General features: G+C 38.4%; 1 protein-coding gene across 1 annotated transcript in view; it reads right to left on the bottom strand.

Moving 5' to 3' along the window:
* MCCC2 (methylcrotonyl-CoA carboxylase subunit 2) overlaps positions 1-23,101 on the bottom strand; it is an 85,900-nt gene that overhangs the window by 52,938 nt on the left and 9,861 nt on the right. The window contains exons 2-6 of the mRNA XM_065406596.1: positions 20,326-20,392; positions 17,551-17,635; positions 13,674-13,775; positions 10,880-11,007; positions 7,872-7,984 (exon numbers count right to left, since the gene is read on the bottom strand). Coding sequence (XP_065262668.1) covers positions 7,872-7,984; positions 10,880-11,007; positions 13,674-13,775; positions 17,551-17,635; positions 20,326-20,392 — 495 coding nt within the window. The remainder of the gene's footprint in view (positions 1-7,871; positions 7,985-10,879; positions 11,008-13,673; positions 13,776-17,550; positions 17,636-20,325; positions 20,393-23,101) is intronic.

A 23,101-nucleotide genomic window follows, 5' to 3' on the forward strand; every position in this document is an offset into this window, starting at 1 on the left:
ATGTCTATGTATATTGTGTAGATAGTAGAGTTTTAATCATAAATTGTAAACCTAGGTCTTTTCATGTGTTTATGGTTGCTTTACATGATAATATTTCACCTGTCCTGTTTATGTAACACTTTAAAAATCAGCAAAAGGGTTATATAAATAAAAAAATTTATGAAACAAAAGGCAAAAAACTATTATGTACATAGTTTAGTCCTATTCAGTGTCTACTCGGGGCTTCTTGGCTTGTCTCTTGTATTCATTAAATGGAGCATCTCTTGTCACTGTCCAGCAATAGTCTGCAAGCATTGATGGGCTCCATTTGCCCTGATAGCATTTCTCCATTGTTGCAATGTCCTGGTGAAATCGCTCGCCGTGCTCGTCGCTCACTGCTCCGCAGTTCGGTGGGAAAAAATCTAGAGGAGAGTGCAAAAAATGTATCTTTAGTGACATGTTGCAACCAAGGCTTTTGTATGCCTTGAGGAGGTTTTCCACCAACAACCTGTACTTGTCTGCCTTGTTGTTTCCGAGAAAATTTATTGCCACTAACTGGAAGGCTTTCCATGCCGTCTTTTCCTTGCCACGCAGTGCATGGTCAAATGCATCATCTCGAAGAAGTTTACGAATCTGAGGACCAACAAAGACACCTTCCTTTATCTTAGCTTCACTTAACCTTGGAAATTTTCCATGGAGGTACTTGAAAGCTGCTTGTGTTTTGTCAATGGCCTTGACAAAGTTCTTCATCAGACCCAGCTTGATGTGTAAGGGTGGTAACAAAATCTTCCTTGATTCAACAAGTGGTGGATGCTGAACACTTTTTCTCCCAGGCTCCAATGACTGTCGGAGTGGCCAATCTTTCTTGATGTAGTGGGAATCTCTTGCACGACTATCCCATTCGCAGAGAAAACAGCAGTACTTTGTGTATCCAGTCTGCAGACCAAGCAAGAGAGCAACAACCTTCAAATCGCCACAAAGCTGCCACTGATGTTGGTCATAGTTTATGCACCTCAAAAGTTGTTTCATGTTGTCCTACGTTTCCTTCATATGGACTGCATGACCAACTGGAATTGATGGCAAAACATTGCCATTATGCAGTAAAACAGCTTTAAGACTCGTCTTCGATGAATCAATGAACAGTCTCCACTCATCTGGATCGTGAACGATGTTGAGGGCTGCCATCACACCATCGATGTTGTTGCAGGCTACAAGATCACCTTCCATGAAGAAGAATGGGACAAGATCCTTTTGACGGTCACGGAACATGGAAACCCTAACATCACCTGCCAGGAGATTCCACTGCTGTAGTCTGGAGCCCAACAGCTCTGCCTTACTCTTGGGTAGTTCCAAATCCCTGACAAGGTCATTCAGTTCACCTTGTGTTATGAGGTGTGGTTCAGAGGAGGAGGATGGGAGAAAATGTGGGGCCTGTGACATTGATGGTTCAGGACCAGAAGTTTCATTCTCTTCCTCTTCCTCGTCTGACTCAAGTGAGAATGATTCTGGTGCATCAGGAACCGGCAGTCCTTCTCCGTGGGGTACTGGGCGTATAGCTAATGGAATGTTTGGATAATGCACAGTCCACTTTTTCTTCTTTGACACACCTTTCCCAACTGGAGGCACCATGCAGAAGTAACAGTTGCTGGTATGATCTGTTGGCTCTCTCCAAATCATTGGCACTGGAAAAGGCATAGATTTCCTTTTCCCGTTCAACCACTGGCGAAGATTTGTTGCACAAGTGTTGCAGCATATGTGTGGGGGCCCACCTCTTGTCTTCATCTCCAATTTTGCAGCCAAAATAAAGGTGATAGGCTTTCTTAACCATAGTGGTTAGACTGCGCCTTTGTGATGCAAAAGTCACTTCACCACAAACATAGCAGAAGTTATCTGCACTGTTCACACAAGTACGAGGCATCTCTGCTCACTTTGGCTAAACAGAAATGTGTCCCTTTGATTTTGCAAACACTGACAAATAAGAGAGCACGACACTGTATGATTTCTAGAGCTGATATAGGGCAATTTGTTCAGCAGAGTGATGTAAGCTTCATTATGATTGCATCATCCATGACTTCTAGGAATAACATGATGCAATTCATATCATGTATGACGCAATACCAGCTTCAGATTGCATCATTCATTGTTTTGCCTAAAAAGCAAGTACTGTCCAAACCCAGTCATAGATTTATTCATAGATCCAGTCAAAGATGTATTTTAGTCATTTCTGGTTTAAATCGAGATCCCTTCCCTTTATAACTCACTTATCCTCCGTCATTCCCAAGTCAAGGGTCGTATATACTGACCCAATAGCATATCTTGAAAACTAGAGCCAATCAACAATTTTAAGCATCATTTTCGTTCTCAGTGACCCAGAATTAGTAAAGTTTGACTACATTTATTTCAGAAGCATTTTGGCTGTAGAGCAGTGTTATTACACCACACACAGTTAATTTGGTGGCGTTTTTAAAAGAACTGATTTGTCCCCAGATACCACAGTGAGGGGTGGATTGTTAAAAATCCAAAAACAAATGTATATATACAAAAAAAAAAATGTAGCAGCCTGTGATACTAGAGTGAAGTTTTCTCTCAGCTCCAGTTTCAAGAAGGATTCAAAAAGAAAATAAATCCTTTCCAGGCACACTGATGCAGGCACAGAAATACCAGGCAGTGCAAAGCATACCATTGTATAATGTATTATTATTTGCTCTCACCCCTACTGAAAATACAGTTTGAACCACAAAAAGAGATTGGAATAATATTAATAAAAAGTGAAAACATGCAATCTTCCACTGTTACACATTGGCAATCACTTAATGGCTGCTATCAGCGGTGGATTAAGGTTTCCTGGGGCCCCTGGCCAGAGCAAGTGGGGGGGGCCGTTCCAACCCATTCCACCTGTGGTCCCGCCCCCATTCCGCCCCCTCTGCCTGCAGCCCTGCCCACAGCCCCACCTCTTTCTTCCCCTTCCCCAGGGCTCCGCCCAGTTCCACCCAGGGTCCCCCCCTCCTTCTGTGCCCCCAACTGCAACCCTGCAACCTGTTTGCTACTTTCTGGCCCCCACTACCCCCTAATGCAGCCCCAAGACCAGAAAAGCTCTGTCCCCCCACCACAGCCCCAGCAGGGAGTGAGAGCTCCCTCAGCCCTGAGGCTGCAGCAGGTAGCAAGAGCTCCTCTAGTCCCCGAGCCACAGCGGGGGTCCTGGTTCTGGGGATTCCCCTGCCACCCACCCCCACCCCTCCGCGCTTCTGCAAGGGACCAGGCTCTGGATAAATTTTTATTTTTCTGCCGGAGAACAAGGTCGGACACAGGGGCTTCCCCTGCCGTCTGCTGGCTTCTGCCGGCGACGGAGGGCGAGGGGGCTTCCCCTGCAGTCCTGGGCTTCTGCTAGGGATGGGGGGCGCTCGGGGCTTTCCCCGCTGCCCACCAGCTTCTGCCAGGGAGAGCGGTTTAGGGGCGTGGGGGCTGCCCAGCACTGCTGCTGGGGAGCGGAGTTGGGGGGAGCGTGGGGGCTTCCCCCACCCTGCCCGCCCGGCACGGGCCCTGTAGGCCCAGTGGCTAATCTGCCACTGGCTGCTATTAAAAAGCAAATGCGCTCTTCAAAAACAGATGGTCGGGGGCTTCACCTGCACCTGAAACAGGACTGAATTATGCCATCACGCCTCCTAGCACGGAGTCAAAAGGAGCTTTTTCAGCAGCTGGCATCTTGTACACCAAATTACACCCAGGACAGAGTGATGAATCAATGGGACTTTCTCTTACACATTTTATCAGACGTCATCAGGTATCCACAAGCCTAACGGAAGACTCCTTAAGAGTACCACTTATAATGGTCGTCCCCCACCATATCCCTCTGCCAGGGGCTTTTGTTTTGGTTTTTTGCAAAATGACAAATTTTATTTTTTATGATGTTGTTGTGTTTGATATACAAGTTGTGTTAATCATTTTTCAATATAAATATGCGATTTCAAAATTCTGGGATCCAAAGTAAAACAGATCTCCAAATCACTAGACTACAGAGCTAGTCAACTGACTGCATTCCTTTGTAGAATCTCATGGAACCTTCCAAACTAACTGAGAACTACATTTTCCTCAAATCTCCTAGAATGTTGTCAGTCATGCCCTCACAGGTATATAAGGGGCGAGGGAATCGCGACTCAGTCAGTGAGATATAAGAACAAACTGAAGTGAAGTGAGAGCCCAGCAGCAAGATTGCAAACCTTGTTTTATTGTATAACTGTGAAAGTGTACTTGTGTTTTAAGACTTGAAGAATGTAAGTAGTGATTAATAAAGAAAATATTTAAATGAGATGCCAGAGATATCTATCGAACCCCTATCTACGCAACAACGTACAAGAAATACTGTTACTTTTTTTGCCATGCTTACCACATAATATTTGATGACTTTCTAAGACTGCAGAACATAGACTTTTGCTCTCCCTAATACTGTCTGTTTTCCCCTGCAGAAAATAAAAGATGCCTTCATGAGCTCAGTATAGAAAGTGAAAAGCTCAACTGCAATCTAGTTTGCAGCAAGGGGCAAATTTGATGGGAAAATATCTGAAACAGAACACAGACCAGGCTGAACATAACAGTAATTTCCTCAGTTTGGTAGAGCTCCTTGGGAAATACAATGTCATGTGTGAGCACCTATGTCAAGTAGTTCGTAAAGAAGCTATGAACCATTACTGCAAGAAAACAATTCAAAACTAATTGATTGACCTTATGTTATCAAGCACCTTCCTTGCCATAAGGTCAGTGGACAACTCTACTGGAAAAGGCTTAATAGAACTATTTATAAACATTTTGAATGAAAACAAAATAAAAGCTACAGCCAAGGCTACAAGAACAGTGTGAACATGAAGGGAAGAAACAGTGGTATCCAGGCAAGAATCCTTGTGCTGAATCCAAGAGCTTTCTTCATGTATTGTGGCTGCCATTCCCTCAATCTGGTTGTGTCAGATGCATCTTCTTTAGATTGAGTATCTTTCTTCAGATTACTACAAAGGATATATGTCCTGTTTTCAGCATCAACTATCAGGTGGAAGATCCTCATGGACAATGTTACAAATCTGACTGTGAAGCCACTAAGTGATACTCACTGGGAAAGCTGCATTGACAGCATAAGGCCAGTGAGCTACCAAGTGACTGAGGTTTATGACGCCCTGATGAAACTGGCGCAATCACCAGGCCAGAATTTGACACAAGGCGCAAAGCCTGGCAAACCAGATCACTGACTTTAAATTTCTAGTCTCAGTGTGATTTGGCACAATATCTTATTACAGGAAACATTGTGAGCAAGGCATTACAAACTAAGTCGATGGACATTGAGACTGCTATTATGAGGAGAAGCTGCCTTGATTTCGTTGTGGCCTACAGAGACAATAGATTTGAAGATGCCATAACTGCTGCGAAAGAAATGGCGGAAAACGTAGGAGTTGAGCCTGTCTTCAAGGAAACTCATAATCATTGGAAGAAGAGACAGTTTGGTTCAAGGGCAAAGATGAGGTGATGGGAAGCTAAGAAGAAAAATTCAAGAGGGAGCCTTTTTTTTGCTCACTCATTGACACTGCTCGAGTGCCCATCGAAGAACATTTCGGACAAATGAAGCACCACAAAAAGACCTGGGGGTTTTGTATGACCTTAGTAAGCTTTCGGCATACAGAAAAACACTCTTTAACAATTGTACAGACCTTCACCGGACATTGACACCTGGGGAATCTTCAGATGTCATTGATAAAGACCTCTATGTCAAATTGGACAACATCCATCACATTTTGCCACACGGTAAGCACTCTCCCCTCCAAGTTCTCCAATTCATTCATGATGCAGAGCTGAAGGACACTTTTCCTAATCCACTTTTCCTGGATAGCTTTGAGGATTCTTCTCATGCTGCTGGTCACAGTTGGGAGCGGTGAGTGCAGGTTTTTGAAGCTCAGCTCATTAAAACATATTTTCGATCGATGCTGGCCAACGAGTGACATCACTTGCTATTTTATTGCCTGAAAATGCCATTGGCCAGTCTTTGGATCTCTCCGATGCTGTGCTTCAGTTTGTGAGGGCAAAGGTGAGAAAAGCAACCTTTTGAACTAAAGGACTAGGGTTAACATTCTAAGGCTGTCACCTATTGTAACACCATTTAATACTGGTCCACCCAATGTTGGTGTATAGTTCAATTTCTTGATGTTAGTACATTTCAGTTATTCTTAAAATTCAAGTTTCTATAAGCTTAGAGGAAACAATTTTTTTTATTTGCTTATATATGGCATGAATAAATACAGATTTACAGATCCTAGCGTGCAAATTTGTCGTTTTATAAGACAGGGATAACTCATGCATGCAAATCATGCATCAAAGTCATGAAATGGGCTATAAATGCAATAAAAAATAAGGTAGTCAAAATTTTAACAAATGGATGGGGCGCTGAACATGCTCTTCACCTGGGATACCATTTGGCCTAGGGCTGGCCCTGATCATAGTAGAACCTTCTACACTTAAAAATCTACGAATCTAGAAAGAGAAGCGTTTGCGTTCTTACTAATATCAATACTAGCAGTTGGTGACATTCCTCAATATGTCATGGTAGAGCTGAATGAGATCTTCCAAGTTCAGTTTGAAATAGGTTCACAAGAGAATAGTGTGATTCATAATTTCCCCCCCTAATATTATGTGAGAATTGTTTCACTTAGGTTCTCAGACCCTGAAGTTAAAAACAATTAAATTTAAATGAATCCAATTTTTCCTATCTATGGTCTAATTTCATTGTAAATCATAGCCAAGGTTCAGGTTCATCAGCTTTGTGCCCACTCACATGTCTGCTGGAACTGAAGGCTGGACTAGGCCTCATCTTCAATAACAGAAGAACTTACTGTTCTCAAGGGAATTGATTTCCCTTTGTAAAACTGGAATAAAGTTTTTTATTTTATCATAATAAAAAGAAACACTGACTGCTAAGCAGGGAAAATAGCAAATGTAACATTGTACTCTTGTCAGTCTCTCTCTCTCTCTCTCTCTCTCTCTCTCTCTCTCAATCTCAATAAAAATGGCTTCTGCTGGACCAAGTTGTCCTTCTTGATTAGAAGGCATAGCCTCAGCCAAACAAAGGAAGGAGAAAAACCCATGTGCTTTCACTGTAAAATTTATTCTAATGAACCGGGTTCAAAATAAAAATACACCAAAAATAGGATCCTGAAAAAAGGCCTAGTAACAATATCCACAGAAAGCAAAAAATTAGCAAAACCCACACTCCTCTAATATGCCCAAGATTCCAGTTGTCATTTCCATGTGTACGTTTTTTCTAATTAGGTGAGCTATTCTGCCAAGTTTGTTAATCCTCCTTCCTTCCTAGATATCAATATATTGAATGCAGCAATGAATACAGAGAATTAAGTGCTCATGTTACCAGTAATACCAGTATCTAAAATAATGAAGACCCCCAAAACATTTCAAATTGAGACATCATGACTAACAGTAATTCTATGAATCATTAATACACTAGAAAATGACCTGTCAACAGCAGTACCCCACTTAGCAAAATATGTGTCTCTACTCACCATCATGCACAGGGGTCCTCACCTCTCAAGCAATGATTCAGAATAATCATGTTGCAATCTTTCACCCCTTCATCCCAGGCTGACAATTTCTCTTTTTCTCCCACTCCAGGAGCAGCTAAGTCATATCAGTAACCTTGAGGCTGAGAAGACAGCCTATTTGTAAACCGTAATGCCATTCTGTGAACAGTCATGGTGTTTACAATGTCTCCAAATCCCCACACTGAGCATCAGGTCAGCAAAACTTTAAGCTGCCAAAAACCTGAGGTGCTGGATGAGCCTTAAACCCAGATAGAAGAAGCAGGCATGCAGAGTAGCTAGCAATTTTTGCTTTAAAAAAGTTACCTGTGGAATTCTTTGTGAGGACATGAGTGCTTGATTATAAAAAATGCGACCAAAGTGATCTCGATCCGGAAATACTTCTGCTTGGCGGGGTAAGTTTGCTCCTCCTGAGTCAACTAAGTCAAGTGGAATGAAAAATAGATTTACATACAATTTATCTCTGCACAATTTTAAACAGAGATATTATTTCATATTATTTAAAAATTACTTGAAATGTCACCTGTTTGCAAAAATTTATACTTAATATACTAATCATGAAAAACAGATCAGGCTTCTCCACTTGCTAAAGGAAAATTGATGACCACACGTGAGAAGCTGTTATGCATCCTAAAAATTTTTAGGTAAACTAACAGTAGCTGCATTTAAAGATGTAATTACACTTGGCTTTACAAAACTTTTTAAACTCATCTGACAAATACCTGTTTGTTTTAAAAGACACTCCCTTATAGGCCTTAAAACTGGAGATTAAAAATTAAATTTGCTGTGTTCCAGGTTAAACTTATTTCCTTCCTAAATATATACAATCTAATATCATTCACTGTAGCTGCAGAAATTAAAACTACACTTAATTAAAAAAATATATAAGGAAAGACATTCTAAAGAAGGCACTGCTTAACCCCTCACTTCATAAGTGGTTGCAAGAGCCTGATGCTTTGTTTATAACTCGATAAATCACAGAAGAGCATACCTTTGATTTCAAAGAATAGGATCACACAGAATTGTTCACTGGCAACCCATTCGTTTTGATAGTAAAAGTTCACAAGCCAAATATTGTTTATTAAGAAGTTAAACTGAAGAATTTATATTAAAAATATACTACCTATACCACAGCAAGCACATTTATCACACACATTTGCTTATTTAATAAAATAATGTCTAACCATGCTAAAATTAAAAAAATAATTTACTCAACCATTGACTTTTTTGACTGATTAAACAAACACGGAGTAAAACACATTGAGATGGAAAATACTAAAAGAAAAATGTCAAATGGTAAAAAGCTATTAACAGAAACTATAGATGAAGTTTGTGTTTTTATTCTTTTTTAGATGGGAGTATTTCAAAAAATGTAAGTAACTTTCTAAGAGAACCTTTCAACAGAAATGATAAAACAACAAAATGACTTCAGTTCCTGTCTTTTACATATAACTTGAATTACTGTTGATGTGTACACACAACTTTTCCCCACTGGGCTATTTTGCTTTGTTCTATTATACAGGTAGTAAAATGAAAGAACCCATTCCTCTGGGTCTTTAGTTCAATTTACTACCTTTATAAAAGGAACGAACAGATAAGCATATCATCAAAAAGCACTGGATGTGTGAACATGTCTGAAATCCAAAACACTTGATTTGTCAAATATGGGGGTATATCAGTCTTAGAAATGTAGGACTGCAAGGAACCTCAATAGGTCATCTAGTCCAGTCCTCTGCACTGAGGCAGGTCTAAGTATTATCTAGACCATCCCTGTCAGGTGTTCATCTAACCTGTTCTTAAAAACCTCCAATCACAGAGATTCCACAACATTGCTAGGTAATTTGTTCCTTACAGTTAGAAGGTTTTCCTAATGTCTAACCTAAATCTCCCTTGCAGCAATTCAAGCCCAATACTTCTTGTCCTGTCCTCAGTGATTAAGGAGAACAATTTATCAACCTCCTCTTTATAACAACCTTTTATGTACTTGAAGACTTAGCATGTAATGTCCCCCCTCAGTCTTCTCTTCATCTATGTGCTAAATGTGCATGCTAAATGTGCTTGCTGTGAGGCCAGTGAGCTACCATATAAATTCTTCAACACTGAGATACTCCCATCTAAAAGATTACACAAGTCCACTTGTTTCAGTATTTCCTCATAGGTCATGTTTTCTAGACCTTTAATCATTTTTGTTCCTCTCCTCTGGATTTTTTCCAATTTGTCCACATCTTTCCCAAAGTATGGTGCCCAGAACTAGACACAATACTCCAACTGAAGCCTTATAAGTGCTGAGTAGAGTGGAAGAATTATTTTTCATGGCTTGCTTACAACACTCCTGCTAATACAGTAGAACCTCAGAATTATAAACACCATAGTTACAAACTGACCAGTCAACCACACACCTCATTTGGAACTGGAAGTACGCAATCAGGCAGCAGCAGAGACCAACAAAAAAAAAAAAGGCAAATACAGTACAGTACTGTGTTAAACAAACTACTAAAAAAATAAAGGGAAAGCAGCATATTTCTTCTGCATAGTAATGTTTCAAAGCTGTATTAAGTCAATGTTCAGTTGTAAACTTTTGAAAGAACAACCATAAAGTTTTGTTCAGAGTTACGAACATTTCAGAGTTACAAACAACCTCCATTCTCGAGGTGTTCCTAACTCTGAGGTTCTACTGTACATCCCAGAATGATGTTCACTTTTTTTGCAATGGTATTACATTGTTGATTCATATTTAGTTTATTATCCACTATAAACCCCAGATCCTTTTCTGCAGCACTCCCATTTTGTATTTGTGCAACCGATTGTTCCTTCCCAAGTGTAGTATTTTGCATTTCTCCTTACTGAATTTCATCCTATTTATTACAGTCCATTTCTCCAGTTTGTCCAGATCATTTGAATTCTAATCCTGTCCTCCAAAAGGCTTGCAACCCCTCCCAGCCTGGTACTGTCCACATTTATAAATGTACTCTCTCTGCAATTATTCAAATAATTTATAAAGATAATGAACAGAATCGGACCCAGGACAAATCCCTGCAGTACTCCACTTAATATGCCATTTCAGCTTGATTGTGAACCATTGATAACTACTCTCTGAGTACAGTTTCCCAACTAGTTGTGCACCCACCTTATAGTAGGTTCATCTAGGCTATATGTCTCCAGTTTGTTTATGAGAAGGTCATTTGAGACAACAAAAGTCTTATTAAAGTCAAGATATAATGTTGATAGTGTCCATTTAAAAATGTAGTCTTCTAGCTAGAATCCCTGACCTTTGTTTAACAATAGCCATTTACTATTTTTGTAATGGGACTTACCTAAATATAGACAAGGGAGATGATTTTGCATTGCAATTTCTTGAGCACGTAAATGTTTCTTCACCGTGACTGGATAATAAGTACCACCTTTGACAGTTGCATCATTAGCAACAATCAAGCACTCCACTCTGAAAAGTAGAAACTTTATGAGAACCAAGCATATTTCCCAACTGATCTATTTTACCACTATAACCAGGATATCTGCAACAATTTCCATCAGCATTAAATGTTTATCGCTTTAAAACTGTTCCACTGTTAGATTCCTCTCTTAAAGGCTGCATGTGATTTCATGTCATATTTGCTTTAAGTTCTTAGAAAAAACAATATTATTGAAGAAGCATCTGAAATCTCTAGTTTTAAAGAAAGCTGCACCCATTTTACTGAGCATAACTGTACAGAAATGTAATAGAAAAGGAAACAATTTGTTGTTTAACGTTTTCTTACTCTCTCAAAATCTGCTGCAATGTGCATGTCCCTCTCGAAAAATCCCTATTTCTGTGTTCTGTACTGGCAGCATTCATATTCTGAGAAGGGGACCCGTAGCATGACAGTCCAGTGTCAAAATATAAAGCAGTCCCCCAACCTTCTCTACAGTTGCATCAACTAAAGGAACAACTTTATAGCTTCAATTGTTGTTCATGTGGCGAAGCAATTGTTCTGTTGATTAGCAGTAAGTAAATTGGAAAAACATAGTTTACAATGCAGGGCTCCCACACTGTCCATGTCAACAGTGATATTACTTTTCAACATAAGGCCACCCACAAGAAGTTAAAATAAACACTCTCTGTTTTTGTTAACACAACATACATGCTGGATTTAAAACCAACTGTAGCTAAATACACTTTGGAAATTCTCAGTCTAATACACTTTTGGAAGAAAAAAATACTTGGTTTTCTTAACTGTACTTAGGCACCTGGTTGAAAATGAAATACTTGCTGTCATCATTCCTGATGAAAATAGTAATCAACATTCATGACTAGATAGATATACCTGTTTTATCTTTGATGGCAGAAATGAAGCTCTCGGTGTGTTAGCATCAACATGGGAGTTTAGAACCAAGGAACTATGAATTTGTAATGTATTTTGTTAACTATTTCTTTTCAGTTCCAGATAAACTAACTTGATTTCTTGGCTTATTGAGAGAACAAGAGACAGGTTCTCGGCTCAGAGCAGCTGAGGAAAGCTAGTAGTAGTGGAGTGGAAAAGGTGTTTCTAAGATACATTTCAGCCACCCAGTTCTGGGCTGTTCACGGCTCTAAACTACACTAGCTGCAGTCATCCCACAGGGACCACTGCACCAGTCTAGATCAGCGGAGAATCATGTGATCTGCCTTTCCCCTCAGGACCTTAGCTGAGGCTGAGAATCACTAAGACTCTTAAAAATATTTAAGCTGATTTTTTAAAATTTTGTTATTGACTTAACTCTGAGCCATTCTGTCTTTGCAGCACCATACCTTCATGCTAGAAGAGCCTGTGAGTGGCTATACCTAGAGTGAGTCCATGAATTACCCAGACAGACCGGGAAAGCAAAGCAGCAACAGTTAGTTACTCACTGATCAGCCAACTTATGTGAGAACAGAGTAGGTGAAATCCAAAACCACCAGAAATCTCCCAGAGTGACCCAGGTACTTAAAACTAAAAAAAACCCTCTCCTCATTATTAGAAACAAACCCAAAGAACAGTTCCGCCTCAGTGGCATCCCCTTAAAGCCACAAGCCATTTGAACGTCCTTACTAAAAGAGATTTTATTTTGAAGAAAGGTAAATGGTTGTTCAGAATTTTTTTTTTTTAAAGAAAGAAATATGAGAGGAGCTTGGCCATTAAGCCATACATTGTGGGTGGCAAAAGAAGGCACTAGATAAAATCATTACCCTCCTGGGGTTCCTTCAGCTTCCTGGCTCATCATCCCTAAAGTAATATACCGTCACACTAGTTTCAACAAGTGCATCATTCTCCCTTAGAGAGACTTTCTTACTCCAAGACATCTTTCCACATATTTAAAATTGCCTTTCTACCTCACCTATGTCCTTGCACAATTAACCATTTATTTCTCATCAGAAAGATAACAATGCAGCCTCCAAATGAGTTAATAGGGATGTTGATACATGTATTGTCTAAGGTCTGAGCTACGCTAGAAACTTAGATCAGTTTAATGACATCTGTCAGGGGTGTGAAAAATCCACAGCCAACCTAAATCCACAACCCCCTTACTCCCATGTAGACAGCACTAAGTTGACAGAAGAATTCTTCTGTCAACCTAGCTACTACCTCTCAGGGAGGTGGATTACCTACGCTGACGAGAGAACCTCTCCCATTGGCATAGACACCACAGCTATGCCACTGCAGAATTTTAAGTGTAAACAAGCCCTAAGAATAAGAATAATAAGAACCCAGCTGAATCCTTTCCCTGAAGTCAAAACTAAATAGGCAGAATAGCCATTTTAGTAATCTTCTGGGTCATAGGAGTCAAATACCAGAAAGCCTTCAACTTAATATTGGAAACAAAGTGCTAGATGGCTCCCAGAGCTGGAACTAGGAACCACACAAAAACATCCTCTCGCTCACATAATAGACATAATACACCTCTACCTCGATATAACGCTGTCCTCGGGAGCCAAAAAATCTTACCATGTTATAGGTGAAACCGCGTTATATCGAACTTGCTTTGATCCACTGGAGTGCGCAGCCCCGCCCCCCCGGAGCACTGCTTTACCGCGTTATATCCGAATTCGTGTTATATCGGGTCGCGTTATATCGGGGTAGAGGTGTATGTAGATCACTGGCAATTTCTTACCCCGACACTCTTCCAATGCCTGTGATAATGCCTCCTGCCGGTACCTCTTCATTACCATACAACTGGTAACCTGCAAACTGGGAGAACTCCAAGAATGGAGACCTAAAAAAATGACAAACATTTTGATAGGATTATTAACCGGAAGCAGCCTGACAAACATTTTCTTTTATAAAGTTCATGGTTTTAAAATGTGTTCTTGCAATACATCTTCCAAACAATAGATATGTCAAGATTTCAAACCAACACTACTTGCCAGCAGGGTGGATAAAAATCAATGATTTTTTAAATTAAAAAAAAATCGATTTTTTTTATTTAAATTGGACTTTTTTGAGGAAAAAACCTATCTAAGGATAGTTTTAATTAAGATACATTATAGCTCAAAGATATCTCATCATGGAATAAGGATTATAAATTCTAATTCTATAGTATGACACAATATATAAATCTAATATAAGTTTAAGAAAAGTTTTGTAAATGAGTTCCAATAGTTTATGGGGTTCCAGGGGCTTCTGTATAGATTATTTAGGTTAATCTTTCTATCTACCCAATGGGACTCAGTGCTTAGTCTAAAAGATACCATCAGAGATGCTTAATTTTGCAGTTCTCAAACTGTGGATTTGTGTCTCCAGAGATAACCTGTTTGTTAACAGCAAAAATGTTTTTACATAAATAAATAAATAAATAAATAAATAAATGATATAGAGAGGTAAGAAATAACAGACCTCAACCCTATTCCTCCTCTGCAAATTTGTGTACACAGAGTCAATCCCTTACCTCTCTCTAAAAGTGCAAAGTTTCAAAAAGTTCAATGAATAGAAGATTGTTGGGGGCGGAATAGAGCTGGACAAGGAGAAGAAGTCTGAAGATAAATGTGAGAAGGGAGGGACAGGCAGTAGAAACAAACGTGAAACTGTTTGAGCAGCATATTCCAGAAGTCTTGAGGTCTTTCTGAGTGTAGCCTTCATTGATTTGAGATCTACCATACCATTCTCTCACTAGAAGGGAAAACCTATAATGGCAGCAAGCCATAAAAGAGACCCAGTTTGGGAATATTTTAATGAAGTTCCTCTACCTGTGGGTAAGAGAGGCATGCATGTAAAATGCAAACAGTGCAAAAAAGAAATGCAAGGCCTGGTTGCCCAAATGAAACATCATCGCGAGAAGTGTTACTTCTCAGGAGAAAGCTGAGTTGAAGATGATGAAAGGAACATGTCTGAACACGCAGGATCTTCAGGATAGTAAACTTTTTATTTCATACTTCTTTCCCAAGGACTTCCTTCTGGACTATTCTTGAATTATCATGTTTGAGCAAAAAATATAGTTGTTACTCTATGGTACTATCATTTTAGATGCTGTTGTGATAAAAAAAAAAAAAAAAGCTGAAATAGGCAGATCTTCCTTTTACAATTTCACCTTTAAAGTAGTACTAAGTGTCAGTGAATGCAATGAGTAATACTAAATGAGCGACACGGTAACAATACTTAAATAACTGCATTGATTTATTTTGTTTAGGAGAATCCATCCTCAACATACAGGATTCTGAAGACTATCCACCTTCAAGATCACCATCATTTTCTATAGTTTCAGAGTTATCTGCCAATGATAGTGTTTCAGTCACATCATGTATGTCACATAGCCACAGTATATCATCTGTAGCAAAAAGAAAAAAGAAAAAAAAATCATCCAGAAACAACCATAGATAAATTTGTGATAAGAACCAGCAGATTACAAAATGAGGTAATTGATGAAAAAATTGCCCGGTTTGTTTATGCAACAAACTCTCCTTTCCGTATGATTGAGAACCCACACTTCATTAACATGGTTCAGTCATTAAGACCAGGATACAGTCCATCCATCAGAGCAGATGTCGCAGGCAAATTGCTGGATAAAGTGTATGAAAGAGAACTTGAGCAGTGTGCAAAAGGTCTAGAGGGTGAAATTGTTAACCTGAGTCTTGATGGGTGGAGAAATGTCCACAATGATCCTGTTGTATGTGCTTGTGTGACAACAGAAGAAGGGAATGTCTTCCTTACAGAAACAATTGATACATCAGGAAATGCACACTCAGCAGAATACTTACAAGAAGTAGCAGTAAAAGCTATAACAAACTGTGAAAAAAAATTCAAATGTCTAGTATGCAGCTTGGCCACAGACAATGCTGCAAATGTATCCAAGATGAGAAGAAATTTAGAAGAGAGTGAAGAGAGTCCCAAGCTAATAACATATGGCTGCAGTGCTCATTTGATGCACCTCCTAGACAAAGACTTCAGTGTTCCAGAAATAAAGGTTAATGTTGTTGAAATTGCAAAATACTTCCATAACAACCACTTTGCAGCAGCTGCTCTGAAAAAAGTGGGAGGAACCAAGCTAACTCTCCCACAAGACGTGCGATGAACTTAGTAGTGGACTGTTTTGAGCACTGTATCAAGCACTGGCCTAATCTGATGACAGTTTGTGAAGAAAATCGTGAACAAATAGATGGCACTGTCACAGCCAAAGTTCTCAACATTGGGCTTAAGAGAAATGTTGAACACATGCTGAGTACCCTGAAGCCTATTTCTGTAGCCTTGAACAAAATGCAGGGAAATAGCTGTTTTATTGCTGAAGCTATTGAAATTTGGAAGGAACTGAGTGAGATCCCAGAAAGAGAAATATGCAATGACAGAGTTAAATTACAAGCATTAAAAAAATGAATGGGAAAAGCACTATCTCCAGCCCATTTTCTTGCAAATATTCTCAATACTCAGTACCAGGGTCAAACCTTAACTGTTGGGAGTTGACAATGACATGGACATCCAGCAATCATCCCTCCATAATGCCAACTATAATAAACTTCAGAGCTAAGGGTGAACCATTCAAGAAAAAAGTTTGCTGATGATGTTTTAAAGAAAGTCACACCAGTGAACTGGTGGAAGTCACTTAAGCACTTGGATTCAGAGACTGTTGAAGTGATAATCTCACTTTTAACAGCAGTAGCTTCTTCTGCCAGTATAGAAAGAATATTTTTTTCCTTTAGACTAATTCATTCCAAATTGAGAAATTGTTTGGGACCTGAAAAAGCAGGAAAGCTTGTTTTTCTTTTCCAGATTATGAACAAACAGGAAAATGAAGGTGAAGACGACTGAGTTAGCTGCAGAAGCCAATATTTTAAGTTTCTCATGTTGACCTGGCTGACATAGTCGATTTAAATTTTGCTTTGTTTTTAAAAATACATTTAACTATTTTAGTTAAAAACAATTTTAACAAAAACAAACATGATTTTAAAAAACGTGAATGTTTAACTAAATTCAAAAATTCATATGCTTGTTTAGTTAAAATATTATATGTTTGTTGTTGAAGAAAAAAATCCAGAATACAGAACGTTGTTGTTTTAGTTCAATAAAACAATCTAAATGTCTGTCTGGTGATATTCTCCTCCTAATACAGCCTGGCAAGAAAATCCTCCAAATATTAATGATTAACCTGTTGAATTGGAGATAAGTCATTGGGAGGTGAACTAATAAATATCTGCTTCAATTACCTTTGGTAAATGAAATAACCAAACAATCAATCATTTTCTGATATAGCTGTAAAACTAATCTGAAAAGTTTTCAAAATAAATCACTTTAAAAATGTGTGTATAATGTGTACTTTCTAAAAATGAAACCTACATCTATCTCTAAGTTGTGAAGAATATGTATTAAGGTTATAACAACCAACAAGAATGCACTTTTATGTAGAAATCCGTGATTAAATCGAGTCTTCCTGACTAGTGATTTAAATCAAATCTACCCTGCTTGCCAGTAGTTTAGGAAACTTCAAAAAAAGAGACAGTTCTGTTAGCTTACACAACACAAAAGAGTATTTGATGCTTTATAGCCAATAATAAATTACCCACCCTGGATCTATGAGTCTGTCAATTCTCTCTCTGGGTAACAGCTTTCCTCTTGATGTATGAAGCTTCCGTGCCTTTTCTCCACCCCCTGTGATACAAGATCATTAATTAGATCTACTGTGCACACAAATGAATAAATCACTATTAACGTTTAACTTAGAATGAAAACAGAGCTGAATTCTCAATTACAAAAATACAGACCTTAAAGAGACAATATATTTAATAGATCTTATATTTTAGATGACAGATTATCTGCATCATCTTAAATCAGTTTGTCATATATTCTAAGTTACTTTTTCTACATTCTTTACTAACAAAGTTTGAAAGCAAATAAACTCTCAGCTAATAGAGCTTATCTACTGCTGCCTGGGGTTTCATTTTGACAATGAACTAACAGAGCACTCAAAAACTCACTTTTTAGGGATCATAGGAAGGAGAGATGGACAGGAACCTACTGGGCTGTGTTCATTTCCCTACAGCACATTCTAAATTGTTTTGCTGAGTTCAGTTTTAAATTGCTCAACCGATGGGAGATTTCTCGGGAGATTACTCTAGAGTGTAGAAGACCTCACAGTTGGGGTGTACAGCATTTAACATTCAGCCTACATTTCCTTTTGCTCCTCTTCATCCATTACTTCGTTATCTCACTTTGCACTACCTTAAATTATACCTCTCATTCCTTGGCGTTTAACACCATTCCAACACTTGTTGCCAGCTGACATCTCTCACCCTCTTAGTAGCAGTGGCATGTACCATTTTATATTTCCTCAGAAACTAATCCCGCAGATGTCAGTGAAGGCTAATTCAGTGAGAGCCATTCCTACCGATAGGGTGAAAGAGGGACACTTACCCTTTAGAATTATGCCAGACAGCCACCTGATCGTTTTTATATGCTTCTATGCCTTTTCATTACACTACAGACTTCACAACTTCAGTGAATTCCACAGACTGAAGGGTAAACTAATGCTCAGGAGGAATATAAGTGAGCAGGATGAAGGAGAGTGACTGTGCAATACTTTGCTTTTCTCCTATCCCCATCTGATGGAAAAACATAGGAAGATTCACAGAAACAAACAGCCCTATCCTATTAGCCATGAGCACCACTGGGAGGTGCTGAGCATCCTTTACATCCATTGAAATGAGTGGGAGACAAGGATATTCAGCATTTCCCAGAAGAAAATTTGCAATCCTGCAAGCAATTTAATAACGATAAAATTAAACATGCAACCTTAACTCTGTTCCCTTCCAAGGTTGTGAAAGAAATTGTATGGTAAGATTTGAGAAATAGCAATTTAACAAATAAACTTTCATAATGCAGACAAACAAAGGGGCAGAGTTGAAGTTGGAGGTCCAACCTTGTCACAATTAGTTGTGCAGCCCTGATGTAGTATTTTAAATTTTATATTCTTCACTTAATTGGAATTAGTTAATTTGGATTTTACAATCATGAAGATTAATCCCTGTGTTTGTAGTTTTCCTATAGTACAAGGCATGGGCTAAGTTCCTCAAAGATCATCTCTACAAACTGAGGGTATATCTACACAACAGCAGCACAGCCATGGCTGCAGCACTGTACTGTAGTTGCTTCTTACACTGACAGAAGGGTTTTTTCCATCCAAGTCTCCATGAGGCAGTAGTTAAATCAACAGAAAAATTCTTCCACGGACCTAATTTAATTTAATTTAATTAGCTGCGTCTACACCGGGTTTTCGTTTGACATAACTATGTCTCACAGGGCACAACATTTTTCAAAGCCCTGAGCAATGTAGCGATGTCAATCTAGTTTTTAGGTGCAGACCAGGCCTGATACAGTAATTGACAACTTGAAAAGAAGTGTATTTGCCCAGCTGATTGGTTATAAAGGCAAAAAGCATAGCAACAGACTGGAATGAAGAAGGGAATACAGATGAAGTGAAAAACATTTCAGTAAAAGTCTCTTATTAACAATCTTATTTGTTTAAAGGAATACTGTCATTAAATTCATTAAAACAACATACTTAGGAATTTAAAATTATTTTATTTTAATAATCAACTTTCTACTATTTATTCAGTTTGCTTACTTTTTGCCTCTCTCTCAGCTTGGACAATGAAATTAAGATACAGTTTCATTAAGTCAGCTTCACTTTCATTTAGAGTCTGTTTCTAGTCACTTTCAGATCCTTATGCAATAGCACACTGATGTGCTATTTGAATGGCAAACATAGGGTACATTAATTTAAAAACTATTGCGATTTTTTTAAATGTCGTGGAAACATGTTATTGGTGGTAGATTTTTGTTAAGCTTTATTATTATTATGGCAAAACCTAGATTTTTGAACCAAATTAGACCTGACGTTATCCTTTCAAAGTTTGCAACTAATGGAAGGTAGCAGAACTCGACTCAAATAGGAATAGCCCTACATTTCAATACATCTACTAGAATACATGTGAGAAAGAATCAGCCAGCCGAGAGAGAGAATGCCACCTCAGATCACTGGCACACCCTGTCCAGTATCCCATCTCCAACCATGGCCATCTCTGATGCTTCAGAGGAAGCAGACCAAAAGCCCTTCCAGAATATTTTTTAATTCATTCTTTCCTGACCCCTAACAGGTGGCTGGCTGGCTGAAGCCTAAAGCATGAGCTTTTAGGAACATAAATGAGCCCTGAGCCTACTAACAAACACACTCATAAATTTGTCCAGTTTTTAAAAATTAAGATCAGTAAAGAAAAACTGTACAAAAAATAAATCCAAGGCTACTTTAAATAATATTCTAAAATCACACACACAGAACTTACCTAATCTGATTTTTTCTGCTAGCTCTTGGAGTTCAGTTACTAGTGCTTTCATTCGTTCATAGTTTTCCTAGATGAGGGGGAAAATGTGAGCATTTAAACTTTAATCAACACTAATAGTAATATTTTAATAGAGAATCATGTCACAGGAAAATTTGTTAGTTACTGGTGATATCACATTGTTTGTTCCTCTTCAAAAAAATTTATATTTTCTTTACACTAATAACAATATTTCCACTTATCTTTTATCCAAGCATCTCAAAGTGCTTTCAAACAAGCCTCACAAAAGCGCTAGTGGAGTTAGATTCTCAGAAGACTTGTTTTATGTTTCAGTCAATCAGAAATCAGTTTATCCATAAAAGGAGGTTATGGGGGGGGGAGGGTGCTCGGGTTTTTTCCCCTAAGTTTTAAGTTTTGTTTTTAACTAATCATTATAACACACATCAGAAGGATTCAGTTCAAATGCTAGTACTCCTACTTTGTGCCAAAAGATCATTGGTTCAAGTCCCAGCCTAAGGAGAAGTTAAAACTCAGATTCTCTATACTTATTCCAGCAGACTATTTAGGTATAAACTAGGGCTGCCAATCGCACTGTTAAACAATAATAGAATATCATTTATTTAAATATTTTTGGATGTTTTCTACATTTTCAAATATATTGATTCCAATTGCAACACAGAATACAAAGTGTACAGTGGTCACTTTATATTTATTTTTGATTACAAGTATTTGTACTGTAAAAAACAAAAGCAATGGTATTTTTCCAATTCACGTAATACAAGTGCTGTAGTGCAAACTCTGTCATGAAAGTTGAACTTACAAATATAGAATTACGTACAAAAAAACTGCATTTAAAAATAAAACAATGTAAAATTTTAGAGCCTGCAAGTCCACTCAGTCCTACTTCTTGTTCAGCCATTCACTCAGACAAACAAGTTTGTTTACATTTGCAGGAGATAATGCTGCCTGCTTCATGTTTACGTCACCTGAAAGTGAGAACAGGCGTTCTCACGGCACTGTTGTAGTCGGCGTCACAAGATATTTATGTGCCAGATGCGCTAAAGATTCATATGTCCCTTCATGCTTCAACCACCATTCCAGGCAACATGCGTCCATGCTGATGACGGATTCTGCTCGATAACAATCCAAAGCAGTGTGGACTTACGCATGTTCATTTTCATTATCTGAGTCAGATGCCACCAGCAGAAGGTTGATTTTCTTTTTTGGTGGTTCAGGTTCTGTAGTTTCGGCATCGGAGTGTAGCTCTTTTAAGACTTCTGAAAGCATTGTCCACATCTCGTCCCTCTCAGATTTTGGAAGGCACTTCAGATTCTTAAGCCTTGGGTCGAGTGCTGTAGCTATCTTTAGAAATCTCACATTGGTACCTTCTTTGCGTTTTGTCAAATCTGCAGTGAAAGTGTTCTTAAAATGAACAACATGTGCTGGGTCATCATCCGAGACTGCTATAACATGAAATATATGACAGAATGCGGGTAAAACAGAGCCAGAGACATACAATTCTCCCCCAAGGAGTTCAGTCACAAATTTAATTAACACATTTTTTTAATGAGCGCCATCAGCATAGAAGCATGTCCTCTGGAATAGTGGCCAAAGCATAAAGGGGCATATGAATGTTTAGCATATCTGGCATGTAAGTACCTTGCAATGCCGGCTACGCAAGTGCCATGCAAATGCCTGTTCTCACTTTCTGGTGACATTGTAAATAAGAAGAGGGCAGCATTATCTCCTATAAATGTAAGCAAACTTGTTTGTCTTACTGATTGGCTGAACAAGAAGTAGGACTCAGTGGACTTGTAGGCTCTGAAGTTTTACATTATTTTGTTTTTGAGTGCAGTTATGTAACAAAACAAAATCTACATTTGTAAATTGCACTTTCATGACAAAGAAATTGCATTACAGTACTTGTATGAGGTGAATTGAAAAATACTATTTCTTTGTTTATCATTACAGTGCAAATATTTTAATAAAAAATAATATACACTGATTTCAATTATGACAGAATACAATATATATATGAAAATGTAGAAAAAACATCCACAATATTTAATAAATATCAATTGGTATTCTATTAACAGTGCGTTTAAAACTGCGATTAATCACAATTAATTTTTTTTTAAAGTTAACTGCGATTAATCAACAGCCCTAGTATAAGCTAAAGACACCAAGATGCTTATCAAAGAAAGAATAAAAATATCCTGGTGGCCTAGCCAACATCCCTTCTTTTAATAAAACGGGCTCTAATGTTTTTGGATGTGAGTAATCCATTAACGAGCTCATAATTACTTCCCTGTTTGCCAAAGAGTCACTGCACAAAATTATTAGTGCAGCAAACCTCAGTAATTAAAGATACTATCCAACCATGTTCCAATCTGGCTTTTTAAAGGCTCTAATAAGAGTCGCTCTAGATAGATAGATAGATAGATAGATAGATAGATAGATAGATAGATAGATAGATAGATAGATAGATAGATAGATAGACAAAGAAAGAAGACAATAGCTATTGTGCACTCATTCATATTGAGTTATCTTATTGTTACCCAGTTAGAAAATATAGAACTCTGCTTTAATATCAACAGAACCACTCTGTTTAATTCTGAAAACGTAGAATTGCCAGTCAAGGTTAAGATTCCCCCAGATATCTAATAAGTCTCACAACAATAAGGCTCTCTCAGGTCAACACAAATAACCTGACTTACTCCTTTAGTCACAGAAAGGGCACAAGGGTGGTGGAGGGGAAAAGGAAAAGAAAGAGATGAAG

This window comes from Emys orbicularis, chromosome 6, assembly GCF_028017835.1.
Source record: "Emys orbicularis isolate rEmyOrb1 chromosome 6, rEmyOrb1.hap1, whole genome shotgun sequence".
Lineage (NCBI taxonomy): Eukaryota > Metazoa > Chordata > Testudines > Emydidae > Emys > Emys orbicularis.